General features: G+C 41.4%; 1 protein-coding gene across 3 annotated transcripts in view; it reads right to left on the bottom strand.

Moving 5' to 3' along the window:
• Positions 1-12,073: 12,073 nt before the first annotated feature.
• stk32c (serine/threonine kinase 32C) overlaps positions 12,074-24,098 on the bottom strand; it is a 286,597-nt gene continuing 274,572 nt past the window's right edge. The window contains exons 9-13 of one of the 3 annotated variants that reach the window (XM_033033645.1): positions 22,433-22,558; positions 22,089-22,220; positions 21,587-21,654; positions 20,481-20,558; positions 12,074-13,765 (exon numbers count right to left, since the gene is read on the bottom strand). In XM_033033645.1, the coding sequence (XP_032889536.1) occupies positions 13,633-13,765; positions 20,481-20,558; positions 21,587-21,654; positions 22,089-22,220; positions 22,433-22,558 (537 nt within the window). In that variant the 3' untranslated portion in view covers positions 12,074-13,632. Of the gene's footprint in view, positions 13,766-20,480; positions 20,559-21,577; positions 21,655-22,088; positions 22,221-22,432; positions 22,559-24,098 lie in introns of all 3 variants that reach the window. The other 2 variants (XM_033033646.1, XM_033033647.1) reach the window with 2 other exon arrangements.

The raw sequence follows: 24,098 nt of genomic DNA, 5'->3' as shown, positions 1-24,098 counted from the left end.
TGAGGAGAGAAGAATAGGGATGTTTAGTTTAGGTCAGAGATACAGTGTGGTAAGAGGCCAGTTTCTGTGCTATATGACTTTTAAGAATAAGGGGTGAGCCATTTTGAACGGAGATAAGGAAAAACTTTTTCACCCAGAGAGTTGTGAATCTATGGAATTCTCTGCCTCAGAAGGCATGGAGGCCAATTCTCCGGATGCTTTCAAGAGAGAGTTAGATAGAGTTCTTACAGATGGCGGTCAGGGGATATGGGGAGAAGGCAGGAACGGGATACTGAATGTGGATGATCATCTATGGTCACATTGAATGGGGGTGCCGACTATAAGGGCTGAATGGCCTACTCCTGCACCTATTGTCTATTGTCTATGACTCTATGACCACCATCCCTAGCAGCATGTTTCAGGTATGTACTAATCTCTGTTAAAAACCTGCCTTGCTCATCTCCACAGCCGACAGTGCTGCATGGGTTTACATGAACAAACTGTAATCTTATTCCACAAGAGAGTCATATGATATATCTATTTTTCAAATGTAAAAATAAATGGGAACATTCTGCCTAATTTATGTATAGTTTTGGTATTCAGCCTTGGCAATAAAAAAATATTACAAAAGCTGAAATGTGATGGCTAAATGATAAACCTGTTGCTCCAACTAGCTTCTCCTCTAGCCTAATATTCTTCTATGATATCTATTGTATTTGCGTATTGGAACACCATACCAAAGATATTACAACCACTGAAACTTGTACATAACTCTTACCACATATACTAGGGCGGCACGGTGGCGCAGCGAGAGTGTTGCTGCCTTACAGCGGTAGCAGTGCTGGAGACCCGGGTTCGATCCCGACTACGGGTGCTGTCTGTACGGAGTTTGTACATTTTCCCTGTGACCTGCATGGGTTTTCTCAGAGATCTTCAGGTTTCCCCTATCACGCCAAAGGTTTGTAGGTTAATTGGCTTGGTATTAATGTAAAATTGTCTTTAGTAGGGTAGTGTCAATGTGCGGGGATCGCTGGTCGGTGCAGGCTCGGTGGGCTGAAGTGCCAGTTTCCACGCTGTATCTCTAAACTAAACTAAGCTAAGCTGTTAGGGAGAGACCTCCAGGATATTGACCCAGTGGCAGCGATATATCTTTGTCAGGGTGGTGTGGGGCTTGGCAGGCATCTTTCAGGTGGTGGTGTTTGCCCATGCTTACACTGCCTTTGCCTTTCTAGCTGGCACAAACCATGGGTTTTGGCAGATTGTTTCTCAGGAGTACTGTTTTTTTCCCCAGGGTGGAAGTGTTAAACGCTACACGTTGTAGCTTTAAGGTAAGATGGATAAATTTAAATGAGATGTGTGAAGGAAGTTTTGTTTCCCTGCACAGAGACTGGCAACTACCTGGAACAGGCTGACAGGGGAGATGGAGAAAACTGATACAATAACTAAGTTTAGGAAATATTTACATAGACACACAAACAGGCTGAGAATAAAGGGGAATGGATGATGTGCAGAGAGGTGGGATAGTTAGATTGTCATCATGGTTGGTGTAGATATGGTGGGCAACGGTGTTCCTGTGCTGAACTGTTTTCTCTTTATTATACAGAAATTAATAGATTCACAAATACATCAGCTGTAGTCTCCCTAATATCCACATAACTGAAGCATAAACTGCGGATCAGGCATTCATTCCTGAAGAACATGGATAGGTGACAGTGGCGGACTGGGTCTAAAAATATTGGTTGCCAGGAGACAAAGGGGGCCCACTTCATTAGGGGCCCACTTGCCATCGAGGCAAGCTGACACCCTGGCCAGTCCGCCACTGATAGGTGACATTTTGGGTCACGGCCCTTCTTCAGACTGATTGTGGGTTGGGGGGGGGAGCTGGAAGAGAGGAGGGGCAGGGCAAAGTCTGGCAGGTAATGAAAAACCAGAAGTGTTTAATGTTATCAATGCTTTGAGAACAAAACAAACATACGAGTATGTACTGGTGATATTCAGCTATCTGATTGTCATGCAAGACCGTGTAGGAAGGAACTGCAGACACTGATTTACTCTGAAGATAGACACAAAATGCTGGAGTAACTCAGCGGGGCAGGCAGCATCTCTGCAGTGAAGAAATGGGTGATGTTTCGGGTCGAAGAAGGGTCTCGACCTGAAACGTCACCCATTCCTTCTCCCCAGAGATGCTGCAGAGTTACTCCAGCATTTTTGTGTCCATCTATGATGAAAGATCTTCATCTATATTGCTAAAAATAATATCTTGACCACTTCCTGTATTTCTGTTTCATGATTTTAGAAAAAACGCTGCCACTTACGGCTGTTATTTTTGGCCATCTTACTCAGTCCCCCTCCGCTGCGCAGGACAAGAGGATTTTTCCCATCGATGAAAAATAAAAGAGTTATTAATGTTTAAAAAATGTTGACATTCTCTCTGCTGCCCCTGCTGGTGGGAGGGGGGACTATAAAACCCGGATGTATTGTGCCTCAGTCAGTCTCTGCAAGATGGGTGAAGTGAAGGGCCATGTCTCTCAGTCTGAGCTGTGAATAACACTGAACACATGTCTACTAAACTATGAGTGTGGTTTTACTGACCTTAAGTGCCCTTAATGTGGTTTGAAAATGAAAATTTGGTTGGTTTGAAGTAAAAGCACTGGAAATGGCTGGTGGGGGTTTGGGTTGAAGTTAAAGCACTGCAAATGGTTGGTGGGGGGTTGGGTTGAAGTAAAAGCACTGCAAATAGTTGGTGGGGGTTTGGGTTGAAGTCAAAGCACTGCAAATGGTTGGAAATCTAAACTTGACAACTTCCTGTTTGCACTGTATATTGATTTTAGATAAAACTTACGGCTGTGATTTTTGGCCATCTTACTCAGTCCCCCTCCGCTCATCAAGTGCAGAGAATTCTTCCCATTAATGAAAGATAAAAGTGTTATTAGTGTTTAAAAAATGTTGAGATTCTCTCTCCTGTCAATCACGCTATGAAGGCCACACCTTTTCCGGTGAGAGGGGGGAGGGGTTATAAAACCCAGAAGTGTGGGTGTGGCTCCATCTCTGCATGATGGGGGAGGGAGAGGTCACAACTCTGTCTGAGCTATGAACCAACTGAACACACTGAATGTCTATTGAACTGTGAGTGTGGTGTTTTATGAGATTTTATGGTGGGTTGACCCTGCTTGAAATGGTATGAAACTGGATTTGAATGTGGTGGCTTGCACCCTGCTTGAAGTGGTATGAAACTGCACTTGAATTTGGTGGCCTTACACCCTGCTTGAAGTGGTATGAAACTGCACTTGAATTTGGTGGCCTTGTGCCCTGCTTAAAGTGGTATGAAACTGCACTTGAATTTGGTGGCCTTGGATCCTGCTTGAAGTGGACGGAAACTGTACTTGAATTCGGTGGCCTTGCACCCTGGTTGAAGTGGTAAGAAACTGCACTTGAATTTGGTGGCCTTGCACCCTGCTTGAAATAGTAGGAAAATGGATTTGAATTTGGTGGCCTTGCACCCTGCTTGAAATGGAATTTCAAGGAATAGCCGTGAGTGAGTTGCCAGCACATCAGGCTTGAGGGACTGAGCTGCCACCCCAAGAATCCATTTGGCCCACAATGTCCATACTAGCCCTCTGGAGACCAGTCCCTTCAGCCCACAACACCCATACCAGCGCTCCAGAAAGCCCCCCCCCCCCCCCACTGGCCACCAATATTGGAATTGGTGGAAAGGTGGAATATAGCGTTAGGGGACCAGCCCTCCCGTGTGAACATGGGACCCAACGGGTCCCACTTACTCTAGTCCTGAAATATGAACTTTGCTTCTTTATCCATAGATCCTCCCTGTCCATTTTCTGCTTTTACTTCAGATTTTTGCAGTCAAAATAAAACAAAATACCGTTCAACTATTTCCTGCCTAACATCTTAACAGATCATGGATGATATTATGTCTAATGTTGTGATTAACACCCACCATGTAATGTAGCAGCTTATGTTTGCATGGAAGTCACTCGTCTAATTAGTGCTTCCATATCTATCTTTCACTGCATTCACAGCTACATGTGTTTCATTCTGAGACCAGAGGAATATAAATGTTACTTGTGGTATTAGCTACCAATTAAATTGGCAGACAGCTGGCCAAGTTAATTCCTCCTCCAAGATGTTCAATAAAATACACCGGCAGATTAACAAATGTGTTGAGGTCTACATAATTATAGTTCTAAAGATGCCTTAATGTGTGACTTTAATAACAGCGATTCCTTTATTTCATCAATGATCTTCTCCATTGAGCCGTCATTTAATACTGGCCCAGAGATTTTTGGTTTTAGTTCCAACTATCCTGAATTCACTGATTCTGGGAAAGCTATATGTTAACATCTAACCCATGGTTAATGAACTGAAAAGCTATCAGCGTGCATGGTTCTGATTGTTTCATAGACAGACTTGGTTGAGGCTCTCCCTGTGAATGGCAGGCCAACTAAAACACAGTGCGACTCTAATCATCTGCTATACCATTGTTCAGAAATCCCAATGGTTTACCATTGTTTTGATTCCTGTGCTCCCTTTAAATGCACTGAAATCCTGTTTCCCATCCTTCCTTTAAATTCACAGGGGCTCTGTTTCCCACATTCTTAAAATCATTGGTTCCTTTTCCCATGCTTCCTTTAGACTCACTGAGTCTCTGGCTTAGGGTTGCCAACTTTCTCACTCCCAAATAAGGGGCAAACGGTCAAAATACGGGACAAATTCCCAACGGCAGTTCGTTGACCGGCTCGGCCGTGGCTGGGTGAATGGTGAGTTGGCCCGGGTGCTGGACTACACACAAAGCCCAGCCGCGGGTCAACTGAGGATGATCGGCCATGAAAAGGAGGGGTGGTGGTGTCGGCGGTAAGTGAAGGTCCAAAGGTCGGACAGCTGGCCGGGTTGCCCGCCGACGGGGCCACGGGCGAGGTGCTGCTGCTGCTGCTGCTGCACTCCATGGGCTGCACTACGTCGGGATGGGTGAAGCGGGGCCGGACGCAGCGCTCCGACCCCACAGTCCCCCTCAACCCGAGTAGTAGCAGTCAAATACGGAACAAAGGCAGTCCCGTTTGGGACAAACCAATTTAGCCCAATATACAGGATGTCCCGGCTAATACAGGACAGTTGGCAACTCTACTCTGGCTCCATTTCCAGCACTCCTTCTAAACGTACCAGGCCTTAGTTTCCCATGCTTGCTTTAAACACACTGGGCCTTAATGTCCATGCTCCCTCTCACCTCACAATAGGCCTAGTTTCCTTTGATCTCTCTGAATTCACTAGGGTCCTATTTCCTGCTCTCCCTCAAACTATAACAGGCTCTGTCTCCCATGCTTGCTTTAAACAGTGTTTTGTATTCCACCCTGCATTTAAATTCATTGGTTTCCCATTTTCCCAGTCCCCGTTAAACAGTCCAGGGCCATGCCTCGCCCATCGCCTTCATACAAACAGAGGCCCATCTCCACTGCCCCTCTTAAACTCATTGGGGCATTGTATCCTGCACTCTTTTAAACATACTGGGACCTGTTCCCCCTGCTCACTTTAAACTACAGGTCCTCATCCTGGCTAGGAACACCAAGCCTCTTCTCATGAATGAGACTGGTGGGGTGGATCTGCTGTGAGGGAAGTAGGTTTGCAGCACTATCTGAATGGTGGATTTTAAGCATACTGCCTTAAATCACACAGGGTTACATTTCCTATGTTAATATTGAACAGACTCAGTTCTTGTTTCTCGCACTCCCTTTATTTAAATGCCCTTGGTTTGTTTTCATGTTCTCCTTTACAAACTTTGCCAGAGCCCCTTTCCCCGGACTCCCAATAAATTAATTGGGATCAATGGAAAACCTATATTACTGTGTAGCATTTTAAATATTGAGGTGTGGTGTTGCCAAAGTGATTTGATATGGAGCTGATATCTGCCAGTGTGGTACCACCAATATCCTGAGGATGCTGGATTAACAGAGCTTTACTGTGCACTAATGCAGAATTTTGGAACAAATGCAAGAAGCCTAATGCAATATTATCACACCGAGGAAGCTAAAGGGGTGGAAGTTTTTAAAGGTCTCCAAGTGGAAAGAAAAAGATACTAACAAAGCTTTAAAAAAAAACCTGACATTGGTTGTTCTGATAGATGCAACATCCCGCAACGGTACAGGCAGCATCTCTGGAGAGAAGAAATGTGTGACGTTTCAGGTCGAGACCCCCTCTTCAGACTGATGGATCCCAACTTGAAACGCCACCCATTCCATCTCTCCAGAGATGTTGCCTGACCCGCTGAGTTAATCCAGAATTTTGTGACTACCGTCGGTATATAACCAGCATCTGCAGTTCCTTCCAACATATTGGTTGTTCAGACATGTATGTGTTCAAAAGGGAACTGCAGATGCTGGAATATCGAAGGTACACAAAATTGCTGGGGAAACTCAGCGGGTGCAACAGCATCTATGGAGCGAAGGAAATAGGCGACTTTTCGGGCCGAAACCCTTCTTCAGATTCCGTCTGAAGAAGGGTTTCGGCCCGAAACATCGCCTATTTCCTTCGCTCCATAGATGCTGCTGCACCCGCTGAGTTTCCCCAGCAATTTTGTGTACCTTGTTCAGACATGTACTTGTTTTTTGTTTAGCTTTGTGAGTCTTTTTGGAATGATGGTGGGGAATGGACAGAAGAAGCCCCCCCCCCCCCGCACCCCCGCGAACACATACACACACAAATGCTGAATGATAACCAGCTAAGCTTACTGTCAGGTCCTTTGGGGAAGTTAAATTCTGAATATTTCTCACATTTGGAAATTAGTGGAGAAGTAGCACCAGATTGAGGTTGGCACAAGTTCTCAGAACAGATGTCCCAGCATAAGTCCTGGGCAATTACTGCAGCTTCATGCTCTCCTGCAGGGCTCCATCAGCAATCTATCCAAGGCTGGTATCCAGTCAGAAAATTGCTTCAGCTTTTCTGTGCAAGCGCATATAAATGCAGAAGTTACTGATGCATACGTTTACAGCTGCCAGATTTTACCCACAGAATCCAGCCCAATAATTGATATATTTTGATGTATTTTGTGCAAACATTATTACAAATCATCAGAATACATAGCTCAATTTCTAAACATTCTGAATGAAATATTCATCCTCGCTCCACAAGATGAGGTCAACAGAGTAATGCAAATTCTACAGAACACTTCATTACTGTAGATGAATCCATGCTGTTAAGTACTGAACAATACTAAGCAGGCTTCTAGTTAGATCTTCCAGCTCCTACATAAATAAATACTTTGACAGGGATTCAGAGAATGATCAAGAGTTGTTTTTCTTCTGAATGGTGATTCACAAAGCGTGAATGTTTTGATTCAAACACGTTCCCATCTTATCCACTTCTGTTGGCCTTGGTAACTACTCGTGTCATTGTTTTGTCACTTACATCTCGCTCATACACAATTGCCCTTGACTAAAAATCTCCGCTTTAAAGCAGCTTTCCTGTAAGCTATTAACTTTTTAGCTCACCTTCATTTAACTTCTACACTGGCAATTGAATATGAAGCCTTGAGACCAATGTTTGCATCGTTCCAGTGCACAAAGATTGTATGGATGATCATGCAACCAATGTATGACTAGCCACTTTTTGGCCAAGGACTGGCTTCTTCAGGAAGCAACAACATGGGGAAACGTTTAGAGCTTACCAGCTTTTTTAAAGATTGTTGAATGGGTTTTACTTCTTTGACAACTTTGACGTTAACATCTGCAAAAGCTTTGGGACAAATGCAGTTCATATGCAGGCATCGTGTGTAAGAAGGAAATGCAGATGCTGGTTTAAATTGAAGATAGACACAACAAGATGGAATAAAGGGCCTGTCCCACTTTCACGACCAAATTCACGACCTCTGCCGAGTGTTCCCTTGACTCATACTCGCAGCATGGTCATCACGAGGTCGTAGGAAGTCGTAGGTAGGTCGCAGCAGGCCGTGATGCTAGTCGTAGGTACTCGTGGCATCAAGTAGGTTGGGGCGTTTTTTCTAGCCCGATGAAAAATGTCCACGAGTAAAAACGGTCGTGAATTAGGTTGTGAAAGTGGGACAGGCCCTTAACTCCTCGGGACAGGCAGAATCTCTGGAGAGAAGGAATGAGTGACGCTGATGTAGAGAGATAAAGAACAATGAATGAATGATATGCAAAAAAGTAATGATGATAAAGGAAACAGGCCATCGTTAGCTGTTTGTTGGGTGAAAACAAGAAGCTGGTGTGACTTGGGTGGGGGAGGGATGGAATACCAGGGTTACTTGAAGTTAGAGAAGTTAATATTCATACCACTGGGCTGTAAGCAGCCCAAGCGAAATATGACATGCTTTTCGTCCAATTTGCATTTAGCCTCACTCTGACAATGGAGGGGACCTAGGACAGAAAGGTCAGTGTGGGAATGGGAAGGAGAATTAAAGTGTTTAGCAACCTGAGTGAAGGTGTTCAGCAAAACAATTGCCCAGTCTACGTTTGGTTTCGCCGATGTATAAGAGTCCATCATGGCATCAGAGGCATCATGGTTGGCTCCAACCTTTCCTTGATCATCCTTACTTTTTGCATATCTTTCATGCATTTGTTCTATATCTTTCTATAGCACCCTCCATATCTCTTGTTTCCCTTCCCCTAACTCTCAGTCTGACGAAGGGTCTCGACCCGTAATGCCACCTGTTCTTTCTCTCCAGAGATGCTGCTTGACCAGCTGAGTTATTCCAGCATTTTGGGTCTATCTGCAGTTTAAACCAGCATCTGCAGTTCCATGGTTGTAACCTGCTGTGTTGACTCGCAAATTGTATTTACAGTGTGGAATTCAGTTATCTGGACGCACCTTGTTGTGTAACCAATTACTTTAACAATTCCTTGTAAAATGAATTCAATAAATCAGTCGATCGTATCTATGCCTATGTATGTGTTTTTACAACTCCCCACTTGATTGGAAATTTCTGTTGGTTCCACACAGTATGCTAGGACTCAATACTTGGCCCAGTTTGGTGTGTGAAAGCGATGAAATCATGCAGCTTCCCAACACCTTTAATGTCTGTTACCTTCAAGTACAATGGATTTTTGCAGCAGGTCTTTCTACACTCATAAAATGTAACTGATGACTCAATTCTAAAATAAAATAAAGTCGCCTAAGTGGGTCAGGCCCATAAAAGGAACAACTGATTTATTTTGAGATAAAATTGAAAAATTGATTTGTATAAAAATCTTGGAGACTATCTTCACTACTTTTGCTAAACGTTACGCAAGGATTGAAGATGAGTTTAATGCTTCTGAATGATAAATATTTGTATCATCAGTGACTAGCCATGGATTTTTGGTTCTTGTGTGGGAAGGATCTGCAGATCTTGGTTTCAACCGAAGATAGACACAAAATGCTGGAGTAACTCAGCTGAAGAAGGGTCTCGACCCGAAACGTCACACATTCCTTCTCTCTAGAGATGCTGTCTGTCCACTGAGTTGCTCCAGCATTTTGTGTCTATCCTCGATTTCTGGTTCTTACTATTTCTTATTTTTTGTACATGGGATGTTAACAGCCCTGATAAGATCATGCACTATAGTAAGTAAATTTATTGACCAAGTATTCACATACAAGGAATTTGCCTTGGTGCTCCGCCCACAAGTAACAACATGACATACAGTGACAGTTACGAATGACTCCGAAAACACTAAACATTAACAATAATAAAACATTAATGATAAAACACCATTGATCAAGCATGTGAACCAACAAAATACCAGATTAAAGGGAGGCTACAGATTTTTGGCTGTTGAGTAGAGCAACTACTCGTGGATAAAAACTGTTTTTATGTCTGGCTTTGACAATCTGGAGTCACCTTCCAGAGGGAAGAGATTCAAAGAGTTTGTGGCCAGGGTGAGAGGGGTCAGAGATGATATTGCCCGCTCGCTTCCTGGCCCTTGCAGTGTACAGTTCATCATTGGAGGGAAGGTTGCAGCCAATAACCTTCTCTGCTGATCGGACGATTCGCTGCAGCCTCCAGGTGTCGTGCTTGGTGGCTGAGCCAAACCAGACCGTGATGGAGAAGGTGAGAACAGACTCTACGATGGCCGTATAGAATTGGACCATCATAGCCTATTGCCCAATGCTAATTACCCTCCAAGTCATTTCATGGCTCAGTTATGAATTGAACTATTGGGGAATATAGTCACGGTTAGGTCAGTTAGGTGAGGGTGGAACGATAGCGTAGTGGTAGAGCAACGGCCTTGCAGTGCCAGAGGCACGGGTTCGATCCTGACTACGGGTGCTGTCTGTACGGAGTTTGTACGTTCTCCCCGTGACCTGTCTCAGAGATCGTCGGTTTCCTCCCACACTTCAAAGACGTACAGGTTTGTAGGTTAATTGGCTTGGTATAAATAGTAAATTAACCCTAGTGTATATGGGATAGTGTTAATGTGCGGGGATCACTAGTCGGTGCAGACTTGTTGAGCCAATGGGCCTGTTTCCACGATGTTTCTCTAAACTAAAGTAAAAGTAATCATGGGAAGTTTCCGTCTGTGTAAAACATTAATGAAAATATCCCTAACGATACCTGTTTTAATTTTAATTACTTGAACTGAAATGCCACATGTTCTGTGGTAGGGTTCAGACAATCATCACTGGATTAATAGCTGAGAGGTTCGAATACTCATTCAGTAATTTAACTGCTAATTAATTTTTACACCTAAAACATGATTTGTCCTTTTTATAGCCCATTTTCAATCCTAAACAAAATATTATTCGTACAATAATATAACATTTTAATATATACACATAATCTTTTTTAAATATTGTTCAGCCCTCCAAATTACTCCTAATTGGTATTTTAAAACCCTATACTGTGTGAGATTTCAGAGCTTTTCCAAAGTTAGTGTGAGCTATTTATAGGGTACATCCTAACAGCCAACAGGTGATGTAATATTACTATCAAATGTTTTGGTTTTAATTTCTTTTGGCACACTGACCAATTTATGACATGCAAAAAACACATCTCGAGTGCAGATGAAACTATTTTTTTGTTGTTGTCACATGTTTAGAGATCTGAGGATGTGTGAGGAGATCGGAGCACCCAGAGGAGACCCACACAGTCACAGGAAGATTGTGCAAACTCCACACAGACAGCACTCAAGGAATTTGCCTTTTCTCCCTGTTACCATGTGGATCTCCTCCCACATCCCAAGGACATGCAGATTTGTAGTTTCATTGGCCTCTGTAATATTCCCCCACTAGTGTGTAGGGAGTGGATCAGAAACTGGGATAACATGGAACTAGTGTAAACGGGTGATCAATGCTCGACATGGACTTGGTGGGCCAAAGGGCCTGTTTTTATGCTGTATCTCTAAACTTTTGTGTGGCACAGCAGCTCAGCGGGAGAGTTGCTGCCTTACAGCACCAGAGACCCGAGTTCAATACAATGCAATTTATTTGCCATTTGAACCCCATTGAGGTTCAAACAAAATGTTGTTTTTCGATCCTGACTATGGGCTACTGTCTCTATGGAGTATGTACATTCTCCATGTGGTTTTCTCCGGATGCACCGGTTTCCTCCCACACTACAAAGACATACAGGCGTGTAGGTTAATTGACTGTAAATTGTAAATGTTCCTTAATGTGCAGGATAGTGCTGGTGTATCGTCGGTCTCGGTGGGCCGATAGGCTGTTTCCGCGCTGTATCCAAACTAAACTACTTTTACTGCTTTTCCGACAAATGTTCTTGGGGAGTCAGTGTCATACTTACAGCAACAATGGTCATCATTCTCAAAAATGTTTAATGTATATGTGAAGAGGAAGAAACATCTCTAGCGGAAATGGTAGAAATGGCTGAATCTAGAGACTAAAATTGAGAGAAACGAATTCAAATTTAATGAAAACTATTTTCACATGTATAGGATCACAGATTGGCTATTTTGAGAAAAGGAAGCTGATTTATATTAATCTTCAAACTAAAAACATGGAGTCAAGTTTTAAGAGCGATTTCAGGTTTTGAAGTGATGAGAGATGGTTTCCATTGTATCAATCCAGAGGAATCTGTTTGCTGTATGAAGCTCTGTTTCCTGGGCACAATTATTTGAAATAAATGAGCAAGTTTCAATTACTGTTATGTACAAGAACAAATTTATTTCCAAGTTTTTATTCCCCATTACAGCAAGAAACTGGAATCATGCGCCAAGTCTTTAAATATTAAAAATTCAACATCTCAGTACTACAGAGATACAACCTTTTCTTGAAAAGTTCCTTTACATTGCACACATTTTCAAGGACTATGATTCAGTCCAAAACAATGCATTATCCATGCAACAAAAATACATAAATAACATTTGAATACATCCAGTAGGTTTTTCTTCAAATGCAGTTAATAATTTGCAATTAATCATGACGGTTATCTTCAAGTAAATTGAGCCACATGATTACTGACATTCCAAGGCAGACATTGCCATCAGCAAAGTTTGTACATGAACACCAGCATTCATATACTACATTCCTGTGTCGGCCATTTTCAATCACTCTGAGTTGCGCTGTTGTCTTAGAAAGAGTTCGTAAAATCAGAGTGTACAAAAATGTAGTATCAGTGCATTGTGTTTTGCAAACTTCAATGACTGAAATTTCCACCTGTCACTTCAAATCTCAGATGTTCTCTTTTTTACGACCTATTATACCTACTGTAAAAGCAGCTGTTATACCAAATATCAGTTATTGTACTGTATTAATTGTTCCTACTTTGCTAATAGATTTTGCAGCTCATCAAGCTGCATGTTATTTAAAGTGATAGTGTACAATATATGTAACAAATCGAATACCAATATAATTTGAAGCCATTTAGTAGTATGTTAAAGATGTATAGCTAATTGCATGTTATAAATGAAAATGTCAGTGCTATAAAAGCTTTGGCCTCCTTGCCCACTTGTTGTGCCTGCACATTTGAAACTTTTTTGGAAATAGTGTAAGCTTTCGTATGAAAATTTGGTTTAATAATACTTTTTCCTATCAAAGCTCTCCACATAAAACTGTGGAAACACAACAATGCTGTCAATATTTACACATAAAATCCGTCAGTCTGTGATTCCCCTCCCACCCTGTATGAAAGATCCTGAAGCTATAGAAACAAATGTAATTATTCCTATTGTACGATAATATAATCCAACAATATTTTATAATTTTCTTTGTTCTAATAAAATGATTGTAAATAAAATGATTTAATGTCAAATGTCTATGAAGGTTACGTTTGATTAGTAAAGACCATTGAATTTAAAGATTTTCACATACTAATAGCAAGGCATTAACAAAGCACAAAAAAACTAAATAAGAAATACAGATTTAACTGGTTTCGGACATCCAACATTCTGTTAAATTGATGACATAATGTGCCATTATTTGGTTGCATAGAGAATATCTATCATTTAGTTGTTAAGAGAATCAACCTCTCTATTTTCCAGTGCTTTAGTTTTGTCAACACATGAAATAAATTCACTAGGCAATGTGTTTTGTTTTAGTTCACTAGATATCCAGAGGTTGTCCCATGGATGAGTTTCTTCCAACCTCCCCCCCCCCCCCCCCCAACCCCAAATGCTATTGATAGCTTTGTTAAGAAGCCCAGTGAAGCAGCCTGAGAAACATTAAGACAGATGGATCGAGCAGCCTGACCATTCAGTCCTAGCTACTGCTCGTTGAAGAACACACTGAACTACACATGTGCAGGTTTCCACTTTCATCTTCAGCAGTTGCTTCTGGCTTTTCCTCAGTCTTGGACACGGAGGTTGTCGGTTCCTCTGACCTCTTTTTTAACCTAAGTGAAGTTTTAAAATGTAGGAGATAATGGAAATATTTACCATAGTCAGCTGGCAACACATGTCTTTGCTACTATATGTTGGAATGCTAAAAATGCCAGACTAGTGGTGCATTATAAATATCGACTGATAATTTTAAACCCATTAGCAGCACATTGATTCAATTGTTATGAAATTTTAATGCACAAACATTTCCTGGTCATCTACACCAATGACCGGAAGGATGCTGAGTGACTTGTGTAAGATTCAGCTTTGCTCAGTGGAACTTGCACAGCTATTTGTTTCCGAGGTTGAGTTAAAACAGAAACTAAAATCTGCGGCTAAAATTCTATCTACTCCTATCATATCCTTCACTTCACTTTAAAAAAAAATGCCTTGCTTCACTGATCCGAACTTCTTCTAGCTGATTGACAGAGTTCAGGGTCTGTCCCACCAGCATGCGATAGCATGTGTCTAGCGCGACCAAACGTGGTCGCTTGAAGCGTACGGCCGCGCGGGGCCGGTCCCACTTCCAAGCGCGGAGGCGTATGGAGTTGTGCGTGGCTGGTCCGCACTGTCCGAAAATTCAGCGCGCCAACGGCCAGTCGGCCCGCAGGCGCATTGAGGGCGTACGCAGCGTTTTTATGGCGTACGCAGCGTGGAACAGGCGGCCCTATAATCAGAAGATAGACACAAAAAGCTGAAGTAACTCAGCGAGTCAGGCTTCTCTGGAGAAAAGGAATAGGTGGCGTTTCGGGTTGAGACCCTTCTTCAGACTGCCAGTGGACAGTCTACCTACTGGTGAGATCAAGAAAGGGGAAGGAGGTGTTGGAGATGGTAGTGAAGTTAATGAAGTCCATGAGTTCTGCATGGATGCAGGTAGTCCTGATGCAGTCGGAAATGTAGCAGAGATAGAGTTCGGGGAGAGGGCCAGTGTATGCCTGGAACAGGGATTGTTCGACATACCCTACAAAGAGGCAAGCAGAGCCATGTGAGTGCACATGACTACGCCTTGGATTTGAAGGAAGTGGGATGAGTCGAAGGAGAAGTTGTTGAGAGTGAGGATCAGTGTCTAACAGACTAACTCTACCTGTTAGTAGAGGGAAATTGGCTGGTTCTGTAGTCAAGGAAGAGTCTGAAGAAGGGTCTCAACCCAAAACATCGCCTACTCCTTTTCTCCAGCCTGATCCACTGAGTCACACCAGCTTTTTGGGTCTATATGCGATGTAAACAAGCATCTACAGTTCGTTCCTACACAGAGATAATCAGGTTGACCAGAAAACCTCACCTGCTAAAATATTTCTCAGAGACCATACTATTCAGTTCTTGTGCCTTGAGAAAGATTTAAAGTTAAACAATCAAACTACAACTTGAGTTTGTGTTTTGAATTTGGCCGACAAAAGGTTATTTGAATGAATCTCTGGTTTCCTCCTACATTCCAAAGATGTATAGATTTGTAGGTTAATTTGCTTCGGTAAAAATTTAAAATTGGCGCAAGTTTGTAAGGTGGTGTTAGTGTATGGGGATCGCTGGTCAATGCTGGCTCGGTGGGCTGAAGGGCCAGTTTCTGCGCTGTATCTCTAAACTAAACGCTGAGACGTTTTGACATGAAAGGTATTATGTAAATGCAAACATGACTGTGCTACTGTTTCTATAAGTCTATCTAACTGTAATACCAAAGCTTTGTAGCTTAAATATTTCAAACATGTTCAGTAATAAAACAAATAACAATTTTGATATGTACCCCCTCCATCAAATCCAACTGAGCTGCATCCTCCTCCAAAACTATTTAAAATATCAGCAATGTCTTTAACTGGAGAATACTACCAGTGTCCTGTTCCATAATTATGTTCCAATATGGTTGAAGTCAAATCCATTTTGAGAGTTAAAACAGATGACATTTTACTGTTGGTCCAAAGTGGTGCGTTATAATCTCAAGAATAAAACAAATTGAGGTAAAGGAGTCAAAGAATGATCAAGACATCTCAAAACAAATAATAATTTAAATAAATGAAAAATGTTTGAGGTTTAGTTTATAGTTTAGAGATACAATGCAGAAACAGGCCCTTCGACCCACCGAGTTCAGCCCACCAGCGATCCCTACACATTAATACAAGCCTACAGACACTGGGGACAATTTACACTTATACCAAGTATACAAACCCAAGCCAATTAATCTACAAACCTGTACGTCTTTGGAGTGTGGGAGGAAACCGAAGATCTCGGAGAAAACCCACAGGTCACGGGGAGAACATACAAACTCCTTACAGACAGCACCTGTAGTCGGGATCGAACCCGGGTCTCCGGTGCTGCAAGCGCTGTAAGGCAGCAACTCTGCCGCTGCGCCATCGTGCCATGAGCCAACGATCAGATAATCTGCTTTAGTGATGTTGACTGGACTATAAATAATGCGCACAATTCTGAGAACTAGATTTCACTAGTTATGAAACAGTGTTTCATTATTGTAAACTTACACTAGATTGTTAATAGCATTTCTGTTTTAACACAATTACTTCAACAATGAAGTCCAAATTATTGCTTCTAATGTTCATATTAATAACTATTTAAAGCAAAACATCAAGCTAAACTCCACGCATCTGAAAAATACCCTCTGGAGAAGGCCACACAGTATTGCTTCTTTTCAAATTAAATAACATTTTTATTCTTTAAAGAATTTTGATTTACCATTCTAGATTTATGCAAGCTGATGTTGAGAAATAGTAGAAATTTCTGAACCGCAGGCAAAATTGGTTTATTAAATTTTTTGTAAAACAGTAACGCAATTCCTGACAGAAATTAATTGTAATGAGTTAGGCCTAAATAAGGCTGCAATGCTCCCTTTCTTCAAACTTAATACAATTTTAAGTTGCCACTGGTGTTAGGACTCAACAATTTAATTCAAACCATAGAATTACGAAAGAAGCATACTATTATTTTTATATTTAAACAAGTGAATAATATTAGATGGTCATTTTAATTTTATTTTGATATGGATATTTAAAAATGAAATTTAAAGAGCACTTCAACTTTGTTTCATTGAGTCTGTGTATGTATAATGAATAGCGAGTATCATTGAATCTCAGGTTACAACTATTTTACAAACACTGGATGCTCTCATTGACAATATGCCTCCATGGAGCTAGTTCGTCGTATAAAGAGTAGAATAAATGGAAATGAGGAAATTCTTGCACATTGTATGTGCTGTAAGTAGCCTTAATCGGCTACAGCTCAAAGCAATATCGCCTCTCCTCACCTTATCTCAAAGCCTTTTTCTCTCCTTACTCAAAGACTTTTGTCTACTTTTCATCTCTGGCATTTGTCCACCCGTCTGGCAATCAATCCCCGATTACCTGTATCCACCCATCACTTGCCGGGCTTTGTCCCACCCCCATCTCTCTTCCAGCTTTCTCCCCCGTACTAAAATCAGTCGGAACTGTCCCGATCCGAAATTTCACTTATCCATGTCCTCCAGAGATGCTGTCTGACCCACTGAGTTACTCCGGCACATTGTGACTTTTTTTTTGTAAACCCTGCATCTGCAGTTCCTGGTGTCCATTTTCCTGCTCTATAATTAGTCCTGCTTTCACAGCATGGAGTTCAAGCTAACTCTTGCAAATGGGATGATGTTTTTAAGGTTTTGTCTCATTTATCCAAACAGTTGTGTCTCAGATAGATAACATGGAGAGATAGCACAGGTTGTGTTGAGCATCTATTGCCTGTCGGCCAAGCAACACTAACCTTGCGTTACACCAACCATGCATTGTGTAAAAGCTTTTCTGGGATCCAGGTAGAGTACGATCATGACCTTTCTTAATGTGCATGTATATAGGAATTGCACATGCATGCTACAGCTAAAAGTACCATGAATTAAATTTAAGAAATTCATGTTTGCAGTTTACTTGTGTCATTAAATTTATCCTGCACAGTTGTGATCCATGCTAATGCGCTGCCAGGTTTTGCACAGTTCAGCCAGCAACAAGCTCTGTTACTGAGGCTAAATTCAAGCCTTCGATAAAACACCACCACCGGACAGCTCATAGTCTGCAGATCTCCTAACTCTCATGCTGGGAAATCCAACTGTTGAACATGCGTCCGGGCTAACCTAATGATCATACAGTGAGCCCACTGAACAGTGTGGGAAAATATGTCTTATTGTTTTGCTAGTGAATTGGAGGATGTGACAAGTAATATGGATGAAGGAGAGCCAGTGGATTTAATGTATCCGGACTTTCAGAAAGCCTTTGATAAGGTCCCACACAGGAGATTAGTGGACAAAATTAGAGCACATGGTAATGGAGGTAGGGTGTTGACATGGATAGAGAATTCGTTGGCAGACAGGAAACAGAGTAGGAATAAACAGGTCCCTGGCAGAAAAGCAGGCAGTGGCGAGTGGAGTGCCGCAAGGCTCGGTGCTGGGGCAGCAACTATTAACAATATATATTAATGGTTTAGATGATGGGATTAAAAGTAACATGAGCAAATTTGCAGATGACACAAAGCTGGGTGGCAGTGTGAACTGCAAAGACTGCAGATGCATGGCAGATGCAGTATAACGTAAATAAATGTGAGGTTATCCACTTTGGCGGCAAGAACAAGGAGGCATATTATTATCAGATTAGGAAAAAGGGAAGTGCAATGAGATCTGGTGTCCTTGTACACCAGTCACTGAAAGTAAACATGCAGGTACGGCAGGCAGTGAAGACAGCTAATGGCATATTGGTTTTCATAACGATAGGATTTGAGTATCGAAGTAAAGAGGTCTTCCTGCAGTTGTACAGGGCCCTGCTGAGACCACATCTGGAGTATTGTGTGCAGTTTTGGTCTCTTAATTTGAGGAAGACCAACCTTGCTATTGAGGCAGTGCAGCATAGGTTCACCAAGTTAATCCCCGAGATGGTGGCTGGCATATGAGGAAAGATTGTAAAGACTGGGCTTGTATTACTGGATATTAGAAGGATGAGAGGCTATCTTATAGAAACTTATAAAAGGACGGGACAAGCTAGATGCAGGAAAAATGTTCCCAATGTTGGAGGAGTCCAGAACCAGGGGCCACAGTCTAAGAATAAAGGGGCGGCCATTTAAAACTGAGATGAGAACAAACTTTTTCACCCAGAGATTTGTGAATTTGTGGAATCCTCTGCCACAGAAGGCAGTAGAGGCCAATTCACTGGATGAATTTAAAAGAGAGTTAGATAGAGCTCTAGGGACAAGCGGAATCAAAGGATTTGGGGAGAAGGCAGGCACGGGTTACTGATTGTGGATGATCAGCCATAATCACAATGAATGGAGGTGCAGGCTCGAAGGGCCAAATGGCCCCCTCTTGCACATATTTTCTATGTTTTTATAAGTGCTGGGACTTCAGACAACAATTTGTAAAATTAAATATTTGGAAAAATTCATCGTTTTCTCAATTTGGCATGATAACTATTCGTCAAATTGACATAACACCCTTTATTTTAAAGTTTGATTGGTTTTGCTTGATTTTCTTCAGACATGATAGAAATGGCATGTTAAGATGATGAGGTCTGATTAACTCTGGAATTGACTAAGATGCAAAGTGATATGTCTAGGATAAATCTACAACCAATACAAAGAGGACAGTTGAGATGATAACAAGGAAACATTCCTTAAAATCTGAGAGAAACGTTCATTGGTCAAATCATCTTCTCATTTGAATTCAAGAGCTAAAGGCATTAACATCATTATAGGTAAATAAAATGATTGATTCTAGAAATTTAGGATGAATCCAATTTATAAGTACACGCAGGCAACTAGTGTCAAGTAATTCCATAGATAGACACAAAATGCTGGAATAATTCAGCGGGACAGGCAGCATCTCTGGAGAGAAGGAATGGGTAACATTTCAGGTTGAGGAAAAGGGTCTCAACCCGAAACGTCACCCATTCCTTCTCTACAGAGATGCTGCCTGTCCCGCTGAGTTACTCCAGCATTTGTGTCTATCTTCAGCTTAAACCGGCATCTGCAGTTTCTTTTTACACAACAAGTAAATCCATAACAATTTTCATTGACAATTCGCTCGTAAAAACAAAGCACTTTCTTCAGGTTTTCAAGGCAACACATCATACATATCAGCACCTAAAGAGGTATAACATGAGCTGAGTGCCCACCCCACTGAACGCAGAGTGCAGACACCAGTGCTGGGTATGCACAATGGCAGGTTATCCTTTCCATTGAGCCATTCATCCTACAGGCAGCACGAGGCCCTTCAATTCCACGTACATAGAGGGAAGAAATACGTGGGCTGGGAGAATTAGAGGGTCCCCTCGTATCAGAGCAGATCTTCATCAACACTCCATCTATATACCCCAAAGTAGCAGTTGTGTCTGAAACAACCCAGGAAGGAAGCAGCACCCAGATCTGCTGGAATGCCAACAACAATGTCAATTGCTGTTCTGCTTGTATAAAAAAATATAAATATAAATTTGGTTTAACTATTAAAGTAATTGCATTGGGTTTTTCTTGACATTGCAATGACGCCTGCTTTTTATAAAAATGATATAATTAGAATTGAACCAAAAAGTAGGGTGTCAGTGCTTTGTCCACAGTGCTTTGTTCTGTTTTAGCATTTCATGGGAAGCACCTTCTTTCCGGATTGCAAAGGGATATCTCGTTTGGTTTATTCATAATGTACGCAGGACTAAATCAGAAGTAGCAAAGACTGACAAACATAAAGACCGTTTGTGCCTTTCCAAATGTTCAAGCTTTGGTCATTACCATTTTCTAAAAGGTAGACAGCTGCCAGTCCACACAGTTGGTTTTGATCTTGGTAAAACCTTGCACTGATTTTTCTCCCTAGGCATTCAAAAATATTTACATTGAAATAAATTTGAAGGTGGATTCACACAAAGAATATTGCTGCTATCTACTATCCAGTTTCAATCTATAACAACTCTTGGGATTAGTTTGATCGACTAATATTTAGTGACATTTCAACATATCATGAAAAATAAACCAAATTCTCTTTGTACACTAATGAGAACATGCTCTGCCATTGATGATCAGACATTTCTCTGGTGGTAAAGGGGAACAAAGCCAACATCACCGGTAACTCAAATGTCAGCCTGGTCAATAATGAGGACATACTGTATCTTACACTTGTTGCTCATTCATTTGAATTCTTCAGTGAAATCAATGGCAGGATAGAATGGGGTGATATTTACATCTCCCATTTGACTATCCTGTTTGTGTACGTCAACAAAGGCTGGTTGGAAGCTGGTTTGATGCTTAATATAACAGGTAGGCCACCCAAAATAGGTTTGTCCAAAAGAATAACTTAGAAACCTGTTCTTCTCAAAACTAATCCTCAACTACATGGTGATAGCATGGCAAGGCATAAACCATGCAAAATAAAAGCCATGCCCTTCAGAATGTGCCAAAATTAATCTGCCTGAGACCAAAATTAATAATTGCTTTAATTCAGAAAATAATAATTTGGCATACATTTAACCCTGGTGAACATAACAACGGACATTTATAAAGCCCCTGTAATGACAGATGTCCCTTGGTGTATTACATATACAATGTAAACAAAGCATATTACTGACGTTTATATGATGGCAGATTCAGTGGCATACCCAATTAATCTATTAATTCACCTTTGATTTTTTTTTAAAGCCTGTTCTTGTTCTCCCAAAGATGTCAAATTGAACAAAAGGTTCCATTTTAAATTACTAAGTAAAGTGTTGCGAAATAATGTTAAATAAAATTGCAAACTGGAGCTAGCCTCGATTCCAGTTCAGACTAGTGCCATTTTCATGAGATTCAATGTAAGATATTAAGCAGCCTAATGATTAATGATGGCATTTTCTTACCATACTTACTTTTCTCTGTTGAAGATCATGAACTCTTGTCTCACTACTTCTAGACACTCTTGCAGATACTCATTATCCTTTCAGAGAAATAAGGAAAAAATAATTACCACAAACTTGCAAAGGACAAAAGAATCCTAACTTCATACACTGCTTCTATGCAGTGGCTGCACTGTTAAATTATAGATTAAGCATTTGTCATCCCTTACATATTACATTAATGTGTATATCTACATGCAATAAATACAGAATCCAATGGTAGAATATTCAGTTGCAACAGACAATAACTGAAGCAAACATGAGATTTCCCTATCATATTTTGTTAGGTAGATAATGCAAGCTTTGTACAAATCCCCTCTGCACCATAGTCCCTCGGACAGTTATCGACAATTATACATAATGCGATGTATGTGGATATGCATGTCCTAGTACAGGTTAGTATGTAACATAATGAAAATGTTCTGCCTTGAAGAGCCACTTAAGTAGACATTTCCCCCGGCACGTGTAGACTTACTGACTGCGAGCTATCCTTGCTGTTGTCTCTCGACTTGTTCTTTGCCAACCTTTTCTTCTTCTTGTGCAGTGGCTTGGATTCTAAAATCATTTCTTCCAGCTCAAAGGTGGGGTCACAGTGCAGCCGACCTTTCTGTTTAAGAGGCAGAATGGTACTAATTGAAACCAAAACCACTTGCCAAGCCAATTGTTGGGAAATTAGATTACTGCTATTTTGCTACATTTTAGAAACAGTAATCTTCCTTGCAAGAGGATTAGCAATTTACACTATCTATTTTAAAGACTTAATTTTAATACCAAGGTTTAGAATTTACTTGCACTGAGCTAGGCATTTCCTTTGCTTACGTTTGGAACGAAGCCAGGCTCCATCTTCTTCTGGTGGACAGAATCCCAGCTGACATCTGATAAGTAAGAGCAGCTCTGAATATCTGAAAGGCTGGAAAGACGATGCTCTGGTTTGACAGTAAGTAACTAGAAACAAGCACAGCATTTAATTTAGGATGTATTAATACTGCACATTTTATCAGTTGCAGGTTAATTGAATAAACTTTTCGTGAACAAATCATTAGAGGGCATTTTGACTTTATCCATACAAGGTCACTTTCTTACAAACCACAAGGGGATGCCACATCTGAAGCCACAGTAACAGCCTGAACCCATCAACCTCCAGTAGTTCTAGGTTTCAGGGGAAAGATTGTGAATTAAACATTTGTCTTTGGTCCCCATTCATTCAACTTTATTGAAGGTTAAGAATAAAATATTAAACTATTACGATTACATTGATACTATACTTAAGATTTAAAAAAAATTAACACAGAGGCGGCACGGTGGTACAGCGGTAGAATTGTTACCTTACAGCGCCAGAGACCTGGGTTTGATCCCGATTACAGGTGCTGTCTGTACGGAGTTTGCACGTTCTCCTAGTGACCGCGTGGGTTTTCGCTGGGTGCTCCAGTTTCTTCCCACACTCCAAAGACGTGCAATTTGTAGGTTAATTGGCTTTGGTAAAGCTTATAAATTGTCTCTAGTGTGTAGGATAGTGCTAGTGTACGGGGATGACTGGTTGGCACGGATCCTGTGGGCTAAAGGGCCTGTTTCCAAGCTGTATCTTGAATTAAAACTAAACAGTGGTGTATAAAAGCTGAAAGTAATAACAATATGGTATAAAACCATCCGTAGGTCACAGTCTGAGAAACCCTCCAGGGAAGAATATTGAGGCTTATTGCAATGTTGCTTAATACGAAAAAATGTAAGATGAAAAAACTGCGCACAGGAGGAACCAAATAAGATTGGGCAATGAGATAAATTTCCAAGTAAAATTAATACTACTCCCGAAATCCAAGTCCCTTTATTCAAGTGCAATAATAGTAAATCAGCTAAAAACAAGAGGGCTCGTGGAGAATACAATGTGCTTTGGCGACATGAATAGCATTTCATGCACCTATTATTAATAGAGTATAAAACTGTCCAAAAGCAACCCGATTGCATTAAAGCATTTGCTCCTTTGCAACACTCAAAGCACAGACCCATCTCAGGAAAAGTCAACTTCACTGGAGACAGGCATGGCAGCAGCGACCGCTTCAAGAGAGGGGAACAATGCGTTCTCTCTCCTCTCGTGGGTACAGACTGTCCCAGGAAGCATGCAGTTCCAAAATATATTAGGAGAAATCCAAGCCAATGGACAACCTAATACCTAAATTCAATAGGGAAGCAAATTTGAAGCCTGATAAGTAATTTTGATGGAAATGTCTAGACTGTGGGTGCCGGAGGTCAGACGGGACCGCGGTGGGTTCCGAAGAGGCAGCCAAGAAGGAGCCGGCATGGGGGGGGCGCAGAGAATGAAGGGAGACCATTGAGGACTAATTGGAATATTTGTAACTCTGTCAGCGCCCTTTATGTGGCGGCTCTTTGGATACCTTTGTGTAGGCGCAACAATGAATCTCGCTGTGACATGTCACCTGTGATAATAAAGTATAATTTGTTCATTCATTAGACTCAACACTTTGTCAGG

This window comes from Amblyraja radiata, chromosome 15 (assembly GCF_010909765.2).
Source record: "Amblyraja radiata isolate CabotCenter1 chromosome 15, sAmbRad1.1.pri, whole genome shotgun sequence".
NCBI lineage: Eukaryota > Metazoa > Chordata > Chondrichthyes > Rajiformes > Rajidae > Amblyraja > Amblyraja radiata.
Note: the sequence above shows the minus strand (reverse complement) of the source record. Positions and strands in the feature narration are given on the sequence as shown.